This window comes from Colius striatus, chromosome 22, assembly GCF_028858725.1.
Source record: "Colius striatus isolate bColStr4 chromosome 22, bColStr4.1.hap1, whole genome shotgun sequence".
Classification (NCBI taxonomy): domain Eukaryota; kingdom Metazoa; phylum Chordata; class Aves; order Coliiformes; family Coliidae; genus Colius; species Colius striatus.
This window is the reverse complement of record NC_084780.1, coordinates 6,573,987-6,588,549: the sequence shown is the minus strand read 5'-3', so window position 1 is coordinate 6,588,549 and position 14,563 is coordinate 6,573,987. Positions and strand designations below refer to the sequence as shown.

Sequence of the window (14,563 nt, the reverse complement as noted above, 5' to 3'; positions counted from 1 at the left end):
ACATCTCTCCCAAACAACTGCCAGCTTAAGTGACTGTTAGTGAGTCCACTGGACTGAAACAAGGGCTGTTACAGACAAGCTTCCTGATTTTACAATATACAGATAGGAAGGAAAAATCCATATTGTCATCTTTGAAAAAGAAACAGCAAATATTAAAGCCAGGAAAAGCTGCCTGACCAACATGAGATGGAAACCTGGGGTCCTAAGGAAGAATACGTGATTGCTCCTAGAAATGGAACAGTGAGAAGAAACAGGTAAGAAAAACAAGGATAGCTGAAACTGTAGTTAAATGAAAAACTGTATCAGACATGAGATCTAGAGATGGTTCTGGTTTTATCCCTGAGCAGTGAATGCACACATGTGAGACTGTGTGACTGTCAGTGAATGGATGGTACGTGCAGCAAGGCTGTGCACATTGCACTGGTCCCACTTCTGCAAAGCAAAGATGTCCAGCAACAAACAAACCCACAAACACAAACACATCAGCTCCTCAGAGTCCTCCTGAGAAACAATGGAGAAGATCAGAGTCGGGCTCTGCCCTGATTTGAACCAGCTAAAAGCACATGCTTGCTTTCAGTGAGACGGAGGCAGAATACTGAAAGCAAAAGGAAACGTTTCAATGGCAAAGACAGCAAGTGATGAAGCAAAATGTTTAAGAAAAAGAGGTTTGTATGATGCAAACAAGGCAAAAATAAAAGCACAAAGTAACTTCAGAAGCAGGGACTTACCAAAGAGGTGTCTGCTCCTCAGCTCAGTCCCTGTTGTCACTGTCCTCAGCCTGCTCACACACTCATTTAACACCAGCAGCGATCTGGCTGCCTGTTTCTATGGAATGTTAGATGCTGATTCCTGCCTATGCATGAGGCTACTGCAGCTGCACTGGAATAGGCTCTGAGGTCTGCAAAAAAACCTACAAACATCATCAGCCTCCCTGTACGGCTTCAGGGATGAATCAACCAACAGCAATTAAGCAGATGCAAACCTGCATCTATGCAGAGAGGTGCTTACAAAGCTCCCAAACACACACACACACACTCCACACAGTCCCACAGGTGCATATTATTTACCAGGACCATCACCATGCAAAGCCAGAGCAGCTGTAGAGCCACAGATCCACACACAATATATCAGCAGATACACCTTTTCACAGGCAGGCTACATAATCCATTTCCCCCAGATTCACACCACTGCTTTTAACCTTATTCTAATCTAGTTTTGCAAAGCTCTCTCTGGTTGCAAGGTTTGAACCTGACACCTTCAGGAGCAGCATCTTGTCCTGCTTTACTTGAGCTAAAGAGCAAACCAGCACGTAGCTCTGGCTGGCTTTTTTCCTGCCAGTGGACCAGATGCTGGCAGAGGAAAGCAAGATCCATTTTGCAAGTGCATCACTCCATGCTAAGAAAGATCTTTGCCCCCAGGTGCTGCTCCTCACATGCCTGGCCCCTGGAAGCACAAGCTTCAGGGATGGATATTAGCTTTGCCTGGGTGGCTTTAAACATGTTTACTGTTGTGTTTACTTAGAATACACTCCAATGGTGATTCAGAAAAGTGTGTTATTACAGCTGGTAAGTAAACTCAAGCCTTGCCTGTATTTCATAGGTAGTGGCTGCAGGCATCCCCTGTCAGTGAAGGGGCATGTCATCAATTTTCCCATTACTCAAACTGTCCTATCAAGGGATCTTTCTCTTTTTTTCTCTCCAAGAAAAATCCTCCAAGAAGCAATTTCTCTGTAGGAAAGTGATCTTTCTGCATCAACATTCCTGCAATGAACAAACCCTCTGCTGCACAAAAATTCACCCCTTGTTCTGCCTGCAGCAAGAACACTTGTGTACTGGTGGCTTTAACATTTTAATAGTATTTGAGAAGTGCCAGGAGGATGTTCAGGGCTGGACGAGATGTACTGCCTGCATCATGGAGTTTAAAAAGAACAGTTCACACAAAGGGCAAAACACTAACTGTGCTCGGAATTGTTGCAGGATTAGAGCACAGAAGGACAGCTGACAGTGTGCTAGGAAACAGAAATGATCCTAAAATCTCTTCCAGTTTTGGGTTTGTCCTTTTGCTTCCTCTCACTTCAGCTTCCACATCCTGCACTGGTGTTTTGCTGGGGTGAACCTGTGCATGAGGAAGGGTTTGAGAAGGGTACACAAACATGTTGTGCATGTCCAGGGCAAGGGGCAATGGGCACAAGCTGGAACAGAAGAGGTTCCAAAGCAACACAAGGCAGAATTTCTTCCCTGCTGAGGTGAGGGAGCACTGGCAGGGGCTGCCCAGATGGGCTGTGGAGGCTCCTTCTCTGGAGACATTCCAACCCAGCTGGATGAGTTCCTGTGTGCCCTGCTCTAGCTGGTGCTGCTCTGGCAGGGGGGTTGCACTGGATGGTCTTTCAAGGTCCCTTCCAGCCCTTGAGATTCTGTGACTTTCTGGGTACAAACTCCAGCACCTCTGCACATCATCCATTGTATCCTGAGCACCACAAGCTACAGGCTCCACTCACATTCCACCAGCTCTGCACACTCATTTCAGAATGATCATTTTGGTTTAACTCTCTCTGTGGAGCCAAAGCTCCCACCTTCTGAACCATTCCCTGCTTGGCAGGACCTGCCCTCCTCTGTCCCAACATCACACACCCATGGGCAGCCAGACCTGGTTCAGCTGAACACTGGGAGAGAGCCAGTAACGTGGCTCAGTCCACACTGAGGGACAGCCTGGCTGTGCAGACCAGAGCACACCTGATGGTGGTGAGAGCTGTGCAGAGCGTGATGCAGTGCCTGCTCCTCTGGGATGCTGGCAGGCTGGAGCTGAGCTGTCCACAGCAAGGACCATGGGCTTTGTGCCCCTGGGAGAACAGAGCTCATGCAGGATGTGGGGAGCAGGATTTGGCACCCTGCTTTCCCAAGGAGCCCTGGAGCCTCTTGCTCTGCTCCCATGGGCAAAGGGACAGTGACACAGGGTGGTTTGTTGCGCCCAGTGCTGAGCTACTGGCAGCATGGGCTCCCCTACATCATCAGACAAGTGCTTTACACTTCAGCAGGGCTTATCCACAATTTCTCTCAGCCATATCCTGAAGCACTTTGCAGCTCAAGGGCAGAGAAGTGCTGGATCCATCTGTTTAAGGCACATCACCACCGTGGTAAACGTTGTCCCTATATCACAGGCGTGAGCCACACTCACGGCATCCCTGCACAACAGCTGAGGACTGGCAGGGAAGAGAGCTATCAGATGGAGGGAGCTACGGGGGAGGATTTCAGATAGGCACAACAAAAGGATGCTGCATCTTGCTCCATCTCAGGGCCCACAGCCAAGAGATCAGTTCTATTCCTGGCACCGCCACGGGCCAAACTGCAGGCAAAGCTCACCCTCACATACCCACTGACGCATCAAACCCAGAACCTTCCCCATCCAAACACCTTATTTTTCTGACATACTTAGCTGCTGGGTTAGGAGCCAAGAGCAGCTGCCTGCAATGCTCCTGTGTTGGGTGTTCAGTAACGTGTGGCACGCTGGAGGAACGCTGCAGCTCTGTTTCTCCTACTGACTCGAAGTAGGAGAAGCAGCTATTGCATAACCCCAAGTACAGAGAGCAGAGGAGCAGCCACTCTACACACAGTTGCACTTTCCACATTCAGCCCAAAATGGTTTCAAAAATAACAGTCACTGCATGAAACCACACTCTGACATTCTTACACAAACCACTTGGTAATATCTTTATATTCACATCTTTTTTCCACTGTCAGGTGCAGTTCAGGAGGGACAGGGATTATCTAGTAACTACTTCACAACCCCACAGCATCCCACAAGTGCATGAAACATCAGGAAAGAAGTCCAACCACCCACCTCTCAGGGTCTGACAGCGATCAGAGCCTTGCAGCAGCAGCCCTGGCTCTCAGCTTTCATCTGCTGACCCACAAACGACACACATTTCATCCAGACACTCAACAAAGCCAACCCAATTCAGCCAGTGGCTAATAGATTTTATCTAGGAGGTAGCAATCTGAGAGAGAAGCCACTGGCTTCACATGAGGATGACAAATAGAGCCAATTTTACTCCAGCAAGCTTTGTGTCCTGTTTGCTGAGGCTCTGCACAGGCACAGGACCCCACATTGCTCCTCTGGCTCTCCCTGCTGCCTGCCCCACAGCCATCACTGCTCATCTTCCTTGCCTTTTGTGAGGAAGGACTCCCTGCATCTGCACACAGGACTGCAGGTAGTCGATAGCAAATTTGCTCAAGGAAAGTCCTCAGTGTAAAATGCACAAAGGACAGATGCAGGTGATCAGACAAACATCCAGGCACTGATGGGAAAGGCTTCTCACTGCCTACCTGTTACAGTAGTGAACACCTAATGAAAACAGACTTGTTTCTCGTGCTGGGGCAGTCCTACATCTAGGCATTTGACAAATATTAGCACCTGTTGGGCTCAAACAGTATCCTTGGTGCTGTCTGGACATAAATATGGGCCCATTTGTGCAGAGCAGAGACAACAGCAAGAGCTGTTAATGCACTCGGTGCAGTCTGCCAGCCCAGCATCACTTGCCCAGGGCACTGGGGTAGAGGCTGACATAAAAAGATGTTAAAGGCACATGATGATGTGATTCCAACTCGAAAATGAGGTCCTGAAGGGGCTGCATGAAGAAATGCAAATGTGTCACAGCAGGGCAGATGGGACAAGAACACTAGAGGTGTCTCTGCTGCAGGCAGGAAAAGGTTAATTGTGGTGCCAAGGGAAGAAATGACAAAGCCCTGCAGTGAGTTACCTGCAGTCAACAGCTGCACTGGGTGCAATTACTAGAATCATAGGATCATTTGGGTTAGAAAAGCCCTTGAAGCTGCTGCAGTCCCAGCCCTGCCCAGCCCAGCACTGACCCACAGCCTCAGCACCTCAGCCCCACAGCTTTGGGATCCCTCCAGGGCTGGGCACTCCCCCAGCTCCCTGGGCAGCCTGGCACAGGGGCTGACACCCCTCTCAGGGAAACAGTTCTGCCTCAGCTCCAACCTCAACCTCCCCTGGGGCAACTTGAAGCTGTTTCCACTTGTCACTTTGACTGCCACCTCACTCCAGCCTCCTGTCAGGGAGTTGCAGAGTGAGATGGTCTCAGCCTCCTCTTCTCCAGTGGTGAAAACAGGGGTGGAAGCAGCACTGCAAGCAAAGAGATGCCCAGTGAGACCAGAGAGCTGCTCTGCCCAGGTGTCCTCAGAAGGAGAGAAGAAAAGTTTCTGAGAACCTGTGCTGTGAAATCAGGCTGGGTTGGTAGGTCATTACCTACAGAAACCTTAAAAGCAGCACTCTGTGCAAATCCTGTAACTTCCAGCACACCAACAGCACTGCTACAAAGCGTGGGGGGTTGTTTTTTTGGGCCTCAGTGTGTGAGCCTGTCCCTGCCAACACCTCCTGAAGTCACAGCAGAAGAGGCTCTCTCTGGAGCGAGGAGCTGTCAGCAGACAGACAGAAAAGTCAGTGTTTTACCAGAAAGAAAGGCCCCTTGGCTCTTGCAGCTGTGTGCCTGCTCTCAGTTCAGTGCTGACACACTAGTGTCCTGAGCTCCACGAGCTGAAGGGGAACAACTTCAGGCAGTTCTTGGGGAAAGTCTGTTGTGAAACCCCACCAAAGCTACATGAAGCTCCCTTGCTGGTGAACAAAAACCCATGCAAGTCCCTCCTTTGCTCAGGCTGGGGTAACAGCAACCAACTCCTGTCATGTTGAACAGGGTTTCTACTGCTCCTTGTTTCACACAGGACAGAAAACAACAAGGAACTTACACAGAAACTTTGTCACATCAACCTCAGCAGCACGTAACACCCAGCCTGTCCCCTTTGGGCATCCATCCCCTGCAGGTCCCATCATTTCCCATCCACAAGTGAGGTAGGACTTGCACCCAAAACTTCCCAGTGGGAGCTCAATCCCCTTCAGAGCCTCTCCCAGGGCTGGCAAAGCTCTCCCTCCCCTTGCCAGAGCCTTCCTGGGGCTGTTGGCAGTCACGAGCGCGTCTCGAGCAGACGGGCCCAGGGTACTGTACCTGGCTCGGAGATAACCAGGCTCTGCTCAGGAGGCAGCAGGAGGAATTCCCTGCAAGTGTCCAGGTCCAGGCTGGGGAGGCTTTTCCTGCGGCACAGCTCGGTGACAATGCGGACGGCCTTGGGACAGCGGGCGGCATCCTCAGCGCCGCTCATCTCCCAGCCAGCATCCTCCACCAGCCCCTGCAGCTGCCCAAGGATGGCAAGCTGGGAGAAGAGGAGTTGTTCCTTTTTAAGCACACAGACTCACACCACTTGCACCCTCTGGCATGATGCCCACCCTGTGGCAGGAGGGGTTCCAGCCCCAGGACCCCTCCTCAGCACTCAGCCTGCAGCCCTGCCACAGCTCCCCCGGTGCCTTATTGCCTCTGAGATCAGAGAGCTGTTTACTGCCAAGGCGTGTTCCAGACAAAGAACCTCCTACCAAACTCAGTTTCGTGCCCTCCATCCGTGGTTAAAGCTGCAGACTGGATAATTCCCTTTAACCCTTTCGTTGCTGCTGCCCCCCCTCCCCTCTCCAGGTGCAGAGCTTCAAATCCCAGGACAATTTTGCATTAAAAAGCAGGCAAATGCTGAGAGCTTCTGGCTGGGGACTGCACATGAGCAGAGACAGGAGAGTGCTCCCATGAACGCTGCACAAACTACTTCAAACTGCCACAGGCAATGTAAGGGAAAAGAGCAGCTTGGATTGATTTGTTTGCACGAGCCCCAACCCAACAGGCTGCAGATGGCAACAGACACTGAGGATGCCTTTGTAGCTCACAATTAGGGGTTTTTGGGGGGGGTCTCCTTAATTTTCTGCAGTACTTTTTTATTCCTATTGTGGTTTAGCAGACAGTTCATGCCACATGACAGAGCTACACTTTTTGAATAGAGAATATGTTTGACAGGCATAGAAGAAGAAGCAATTGTATAATGGGCAATTAAAATGATGTACAGCAGGATGATTTCTTGCAGCTTCTGGAGTAGAGAAGCTATTGCAAATGTAATGAGCATATTGGAGAGCCAGGGCTAAAGCTACACAAGTCTCTTGGCCCCACGTGGCACCAGAGGATGTTTAGAGTCACACCACTGTGTTTATTTTGCCTGTTAATTACTTGCTGAAGTACTTTGAGCTATTACACCACAGGAGTCACACAGCACCCAATGCAGGATCAGGCTCCCTGGGAGCCTCTGACAACCCTACAGCTCAGCCACACAGGCTCCTGCCAGGCAGCAAACCTCCCAGATGTGCTCTACCCAAATTCTCAGGCTGGGAACTCCAGCATTTGCCTCACATTCCTCTTGTGCTGTCTCCTTCTGCCCAGTCCCTGCCTACTCCTGCTGCTTTGGACCAACTTGAGGTGACGAGAGCTGAGCATCACAGAATCCCAGAACAGTGGGGTTTGGAAGAGACCTGCAGAGCTGCTCCAGCTCTTTGTCCAAGTGCCAGAGGCATCCCAGTAGCTCTGCTTTGCTCACAGACCTCTCCAGTCAGCCCTCAGTGGCAGTGCTCCTCCAATGTTCAAGACATCAGGCTTATTTCCCCCCCACTCCTCCCTTGGGCTGTTCTCAAGCATAACTTGTAATTATATTCCACAGCTCTATAGATCTATATTTTAAGAGAGTGCATTAGTCATGCAAATACAGTGATGGTTCTTATGTTCCCGTGTCATTTGTAATTAAAAACATGGAATTTAAAGCACACACATTACAGAAAAACCCAGAGTAGGCTTTTATTCAGAATTCAGTTCATTAAAGCTAATGAAGTACCTCTGAATGGGTCAAAGCAAAACCAGAGCATGTTCTGTTGCCGTGGGAACAGCCAGGACCAAAGGCAAGTGCAGCCGTGGTAACCTGCAGCATCAGCAACGGGCAAAGAACGACACTAGGAAAGAAAGTCACCCCAAACCCAGAGTGGCCTTTTCCTGGTAGCAACACTGAGGTCCCCACGGTCCTTCCTGAGCCCACAGAAGTCACCAGGAGCAAATGACCCATCTGTGGGCTCAGGGAGAGGTTACAGTGCTGTGACTGCAAAGAGGGGTCCTGGGGGCTTAGGGCCACAGTACCAGAGGCCAGAAACATCCCCCAGCAAAGAGGCAGCTGAGAAAGGCACCTGAGCCCTCCACACAGATAAATCCTTTCTGCATTGTTAATTGCTTAATAAGTAAATTGCTAAACAACTGCCCCAGCCCTGCCCAGCCCAGCACTGACCCACAGCCCTCAGCTCCACGGCTTTGGGATCCCTCCAGGGCTGGGCACTCCCCCAGCTCCCTGGGCAGCCTGGCACAGGGGCTGACACCCCTCTCAGGGAAACAGTTCTGCCTCAGCTCCAACCTCACCCTCCCCTGCGGAAACTTGAGCCCATTTCTTCTTGTCATTCATTGCTGGGGAGCAGAGCCTGACCCCTGGCTCACTCCAGCCTCCTGTCAGGGAGTTGCAGAGTGCTCCTGTCTCCCCTCAGCCTCCTCTTCTCCCAAGGCTGCTGTACTCAGCCCAACCCCTGCCTGCTGGAGATGAATTAATGCAATTTTTCTAGGATATGATAGTTACAGAAACCAGGAGAACCTCTCTGCCTGTGGCTTAACCTCGGCTTTATCTAATGAACGTCTAATTGCTGCGTGCTGTGTGCATTCTGCAGGGCTGCTCTGCCCATCTCCCTCCCAGGGCTGGTCCCTCTGCAGGGATGTGCCTCCATGGCCCTTGTGCCTGGAGTGCAGAGAGAATTTTCCCCTTCTTCCTCATGGCAGTGGGGTCCTGCAGCAGAGCCCAGTAGCCCTGGGGTGGTGGATGCAGAGGATTCTCCTCCTCAGGCTGCAGCACTGGAGCATCTGCAGGGTCTTGGGATCAGCCAAATGCTGTCCTGGGACTGGGCACACAGCTCTGCACAGACACAGCTGCTTCCAGGCAAATATGGCCCCAATGTGCTGCCCAAACCCACCCAGGGCATGAACCAGCAGGGACAGAAAGCGGGTCAAGGGAAGTCCTCATCCTCCTCTACCCTGGTGAGGCCACATCTGGAGCATTGCACCCAGTTCACCAAGCTCCTACATGGCATCATACAAACAGGAGCTGAGGTTGGTTGTATTCCAGTCAAACACTGGTGCTGGCATGGGAGAGGGTCCTTCCAAGCTCATCCCTCCCAGGTGATGCCACCCATGAGGGCTTTGCCACCCCTGGGAGCACCAAGGCAGCATCTAGCATCATTCCCAAGAGCGAAGGTTCCCAGCAGCAGGAATGGAGCTGCTGTTGCAATGCAAATCGTTATTTCCTAAAGTCACAGGTTTCTCTGAGCATATGGAAGTGGCCTTTGCCACCACAGGAAGAATGGAAGAGCCAGCAGCACAAAGGAGTGGCAAGTCACTGCCTGGGTTTGCCCACACAAGGCTGAACAAGGGGGACACAGCACAGTCAGCACACAGCACGATGGCACCACACCCCAGCTGTGCAGGACTTGAGGGGATTTATTGGGAGTGATGTCTCTTGATTCAATTATATCCCTTCCTCCATTTATTCTATAACAAGCTGGAACATTTCAGTTGCTGAGGACAGGGAAGGGAGTGGGAGATGGCAGATGACGCACCGGAGGTGGCTCAGTTGGGGAAAAAAAGGCTTTTCATTTAAAATCCTGCTTTCCTGACAAACTGCAGTCAGGGGAGAGCTGACAATTCAGAACAAAGCTGTGAGGAGCAGTCTTCTGCAGGAGCCAGTCACAAAGCACAGCTCTGCTCCGTGGCCTGGCTGTTTGGCTGTTGAGAGCCCTCCAGGTTGCAAGGCTTGAAGCAATTTTAGGTTGAAAGGGAATGAAAACTGAAAGCTGAGAAGGACTGTAAATGTCATGGGCTGGACTCCAGCACTTGGCAAGGAGCAGCCACCTGCAGGTCAGGGACTGGATTTCCATTGCAAATTAATTGATGGGTTCACATTTATCTCTTTGTTCTCATTTCCCCCTTAGTGGCATCTCTAATTGCTTATTCAAAACCTTGCTAGCCCATTCAGAGTCCTCCCCTCTGCCCCAGAGACTCCTCCTCCCTGTCCTCTGCTCCATCACTGGGCTCCTGCTGCCTGTTGCCACCGTGGCCTGGCATGGGGCTTTGTCCTGCTGCAGCTCAGGAGATGCCTCTGCCCTGACCAGAGCCCCTCAGGCTCAGAGCTCTGTTCCCCCTGCCCCAGCAGCACGTTCTCTCTGCTCACTCAGAGCCCTGGTTCTCATCCACCAGCCCAGCTGGGCCATCTAAAATGCACCATTGCTCTAAATCAACACTAAAACCTCTCTCTGCAGCCACAGAAAGTTTACAGCTTGAATTAAGAGCTATTCAGCCTCTGAGCACTGCTTCTTGGCAAGGGATGGAGAACAAAGACCTCTGCTCTGGGGGAGTGACAGAGCAGCAGGACGACCAGGGAGCAGACACAGGGATGTGCCAGAGACACACGTGTCTGTGGGCTCTTGCAGGTGGGTGTGGGGAGGGATATTGTCCTACTGCAACACCTCAGCTCAAAATCAGTCCTGTTGCCCAACAGAGGAGTCATCCCCTCTGCACCTCTACAGACATCAGGGCTCCTTGGACAGACACTCCTCCAGGGGCTTTGCCTGGTGGGTTTAATCAGACCTCTCACCCTGCCTGGGCAGTTCCAGGGAGGTGCTGCTCTTTGCACTGTTGGCATTTCCAAGGGTTAGGAGGTAATCCTGGAGAAATCCATTCACCTCAGCAATGAAGTGAGTCAATAACACACTTCTGTATTTTATTAGAAACAGTAACAAAATGGGTCATTTCTGTTTGTTTTGACCCTGTCTCTGCAGTAATGGCAGCAATTTTCTGCACTAATCCCAGTTACCATGGTTATATTTCCCTCCAGGGTGGCAGACACCCACAGCAGCAGCAGGACACCATCCCTGCATGAGGAGAAGCTGCTGTGACCCTCCACAAGGTCCCACATCCTTGTGACATCCCAGTGCTGGAGCCCTTAGGCAGAACAGGACCCTTTCCCTTCCTGCACTGCTCATCCTTCCCTAATAGGAAGACAAGGGGAGCTGGGTACCTCAAACTTGGTGTTTGAGCCTCAACTAGGGGCAAAGGAGTTGGAAGCAAATGGAGAAAGAAAACTTTATGTCCTGTTTGATGGAGCTGACCCACCACCCCCAAGCTGCAGCTGATGCCAGGATAAAGCAGTGGGGAGGAGGGAACTCAAGTCCTTCTTTGCACAGGCAGAATTGCTGCATCCCTCAGCATTTTTGCATCAGGAGGATGTATTAAGCAGAAAATTCAGATCTATTCCAGAAAGGCTCTGGGGAGTTGCTTTTCAGAGAGGAAAGAAATTAAAGAACTGCTTAGCTGAAGAGCTGAGCTGGTACATTTCTGTCCTCAGGAAACAACTTTCTTAACAATAGCATTAGTAATAATAACACCCCAAAGAGAAATCCTGGTGAAATCATGTAGACTGCATGAAATCCCTGGGCTGGTGTGAGCTGCCTGTGTGGGGCTTCCTCGTGTCAGCCAGCTCCTCCTTGGCTGGGGACAGATGCCTGAGCACAAGCAGGAGCAGTGCACAGAGTGATCCATCTTCATCAGTCCTGAAATAACTGCAAATCCTGTTAGGAAATGAAACTGCCCAGGAAATAATGAACCTTGGGACGTGTCACAAGCCACAGCTCCTCTGACAGGGTGCTGAGCTCTGGATTCAATGACTTAATTTTTAATCTCCATGTCAAAAGGAAAGGGAGGAGGGGATGCCCCAGCATTGGGAAGATGAGCTCAGGCACCTGCAGCACCCAGGCTGGCTGGGCCAGGTGGGAGGGCAGCTCTGCAAGGGCCCCATAATTGTGCAGGATCCATCTTCAGTTTCTGTCCCTCCCTTTGAGCTGCAGCAGCCTTCCTCCAACACAGCCCATGCAACGATGAGTGTGCAGAGGAGATACAGGTGTTGTGGAGGGTTTGGGGGGTCAGTGGTAGGAGATGTGGAGGACAAAGGGCAGCTCTGTGCTGCAAAGGGGATGGCAGGAGGCAGGTTTGATGTTTGAGGAGGAGAAGAGGGGCTGGAGGAAGCTGAGGACAGCAGAAATCAGCTGTGGCCAATTGTGCTTGCCCTGAAATCTCAGAAGCAGCAGCAGCAGCTTCTCCTCCATGGGTGAGGGGACCACCAGGGATGTTCCTCCCTAGGTGAGGGCCATCAAGGACAAATGTCCCAGGAAACCTCCAGCACCTTGTGGTTCCTGTCCCTGCAGATCCTCACACTGCACCCACACTCCCAGGGCCCCCAAAGCCACCAAACTGCCTTGAGCTCACTTCTGGTGTGACAATCAGAAATAGCAGAGAGCTGGGACTGAGCAGCACATCCCTTAAAATTCCCTCCCCTTGGTGGGAAGATCCCACTTGCAGAGGAAGGAGACTATCTGCACTTCCTAAAGCAACAGTCAGCCTACCCCAGGGTCAGCACACTGAATCACAGAAACACTTGGGTTTAAAAGCCCTTGAAGCTGCTGCAGTCCCAGCCCTGCCCTCACCCTGCCCAGCCCAGCACTGACCCACAGCCCTCAGCACCTCAGCCTCATGCCTTTGGGATCCCTCCAGGGCTCCCTGGGCAGCCTGGCACAGGGCTGACACCCCTCTCAGGGAAACAGTTCTGCCCCAACTCCAACCTCAACTTCCCCTGGGGCAACTTGAGCCCATTTCTGCCCAGACCCCAGCAGTGTTCAGCACAGATGGCTTTAGCTCCATCCCAGCCCACACTGACCTGAAGCCACAGACCTGAGCAATCCCTCTGTGCAACAACAGCTCCAAGCAAACAGTTCTGGTGAATCTGGTTTTGCTTATTCTACGTTTTCATTAGAAGGTGCAAAGGGCTGTAAACAATCTGCTGCCATTTCGTGTCCCTCAACACATCCAAGATCATCCCAAGCTCCAGTCTGCTCCCACTTGTGCTGCCAAGCCCTGGACAGAGTGTTTTGTTGCCTCCCAAATCACATGTGATGGGTTAGACCTCAACCAGCTGTTACGTGGGCAGAAACACCTATTTGAAGTTAAAAGCCTGTGATTATACTTTCCAACCAGCCATTAAGAAAGTATTAAATGGGGAAATTATCCCCCTCCCTTCTTGTTTCAATACAATAGCATCTTTATAATACATTTGTTTAACTTGCCTACTGTTAATTTTAGTTCCTTGGCTTCTAATACCATGTGCAGAACTGTGTCACTTTGTCAATAGGTCCTGTGAGCTGGAAAAGAGTCAGAGGAGGAAAGAAAAGAGACAATATCCTTGAGAATTAGACAAAGGGGGGAAAAAATAGCCAGAAGATCGTGCTCTCTCTTTCCTACCACTCACTTCTCAATTTGCTTTATCAGATTGCCTCCCAAAGAGGAGGATTTTTCCAGAGGAGCAGAGATGAAAGGGATTATTACTTAGACAGACTCTTCCTTAAAGAGATAAAATACTTGGCAATTAAAGCACAAGAAGCTGCAGCCTCCCAAGGAAAGCACTGACCTCACTGGAGCACTCCCATCAGCATATTTTCCACTAACCTCTCATTATGGAAAGTGATAACAGCTCTGTGGAGGAGCTCACCCACACACTGCCCAGGGAGGCACAGGGCCACCAGCCAGCTTGTGCTGCAGGCCACAGCCCCAGGAGCAGGGGGACAAGGGGAAAGACCAGCCCTTGACCCAGAGCCACCTCCATCAGGTGACCAAACAGGCCCATGGGCTTGGAAATTGGGGTTTTAACAAGCTCCTGCAGAGGGGAAGGTCTGGCTGTCCCTAACTGGAGCACTGAGGGGTCTGTGCCATTGGTGACTGTGAAGCCAAGGCTGAGTTTTCCTGAAGATAAGTAAGTTCAGGGGGAATGGGTGAGAGGGCAGAGCCCTGGCCGCCCTGGCTTCCATGGAGCAGCAGGACTGGCCCAGGCATAGCTGCAGGGCTATGAGTGGAGCTGGAGGGGTGACAATTAACACCTATTAAGGCACTCAAGGCCCTGAAGATCCTACCAGCTGTTGCACAACTTTACTTTCTCCTAATGAGATTGATAAATATTTAACCCAGAAAGAAAGGAATCAATAAGCCCTGTGAGGAGGTGACTCCTCATCTGCAAACAGCAAAGCCCTGTGGTGCTGGGGGTCTGGGGGGCAGCTGGGGCAGTGGCCACACCTTTCCATCCCATGGTAAACACAAATCTCTGTGCTTTTCTCCTTCATGAATAACCCTCTGAGGTGTCTCATCCCACACAGTCTGCACTGGATGATGGCAGAAACTCATCCAGCCCCATCCTGGGAGTCAGTGTGGGGATGAGCCACAACCAGGACCCACAGTCCTGTCACCCACATCCATGTCATGGTTGGGTGGGCAGCTGCTGTGTGAGAACTGGAGCCTTGCTGGGATCTACTCAGCCCCTACAGGCATCCAGCTTGGAGTTGAGCCCCTTTTAATGATGAAACATGTGATTTTTGTCTAAGTGTTTGTCAGCAGATGAAGATAATGCTGTTCTGCTTTAGAGGGGTTATTCTGAGGATTAATTAGTTGACGTCTCTTGAAGTGCTTTGAAGATGTGGAGTGCTAGATAAGAGCTGTGCTTTATGAGCC

At 51.1% G+C, this 14,563-nt stretch overlaps 1 protein-coding gene across 1 annotated transcript in view; it reads right to left on the bottom strand.

Annotated features, from left to right (window-relative positions):
• The window catches only part of SYT6 (synaptotagmin 6), a 34,233-nt gene extending 28,063 nt beyond the window's left edge, over window positions 1-6,170 (bottom strand). The window contains exon 1 of the mRNA XM_010207470.2: window positions 6,017-6,170. Within this exon, the coding sequence (XP_010205772.2) occupies window positions 6,017-6,170 (154 nt within the window). The remainder of the gene's footprint in view (window positions 1-6,016) is intronic.
• Between the last annotated feature and the right edge of the window lie 8,393 nt (window positions 6,171-14,563).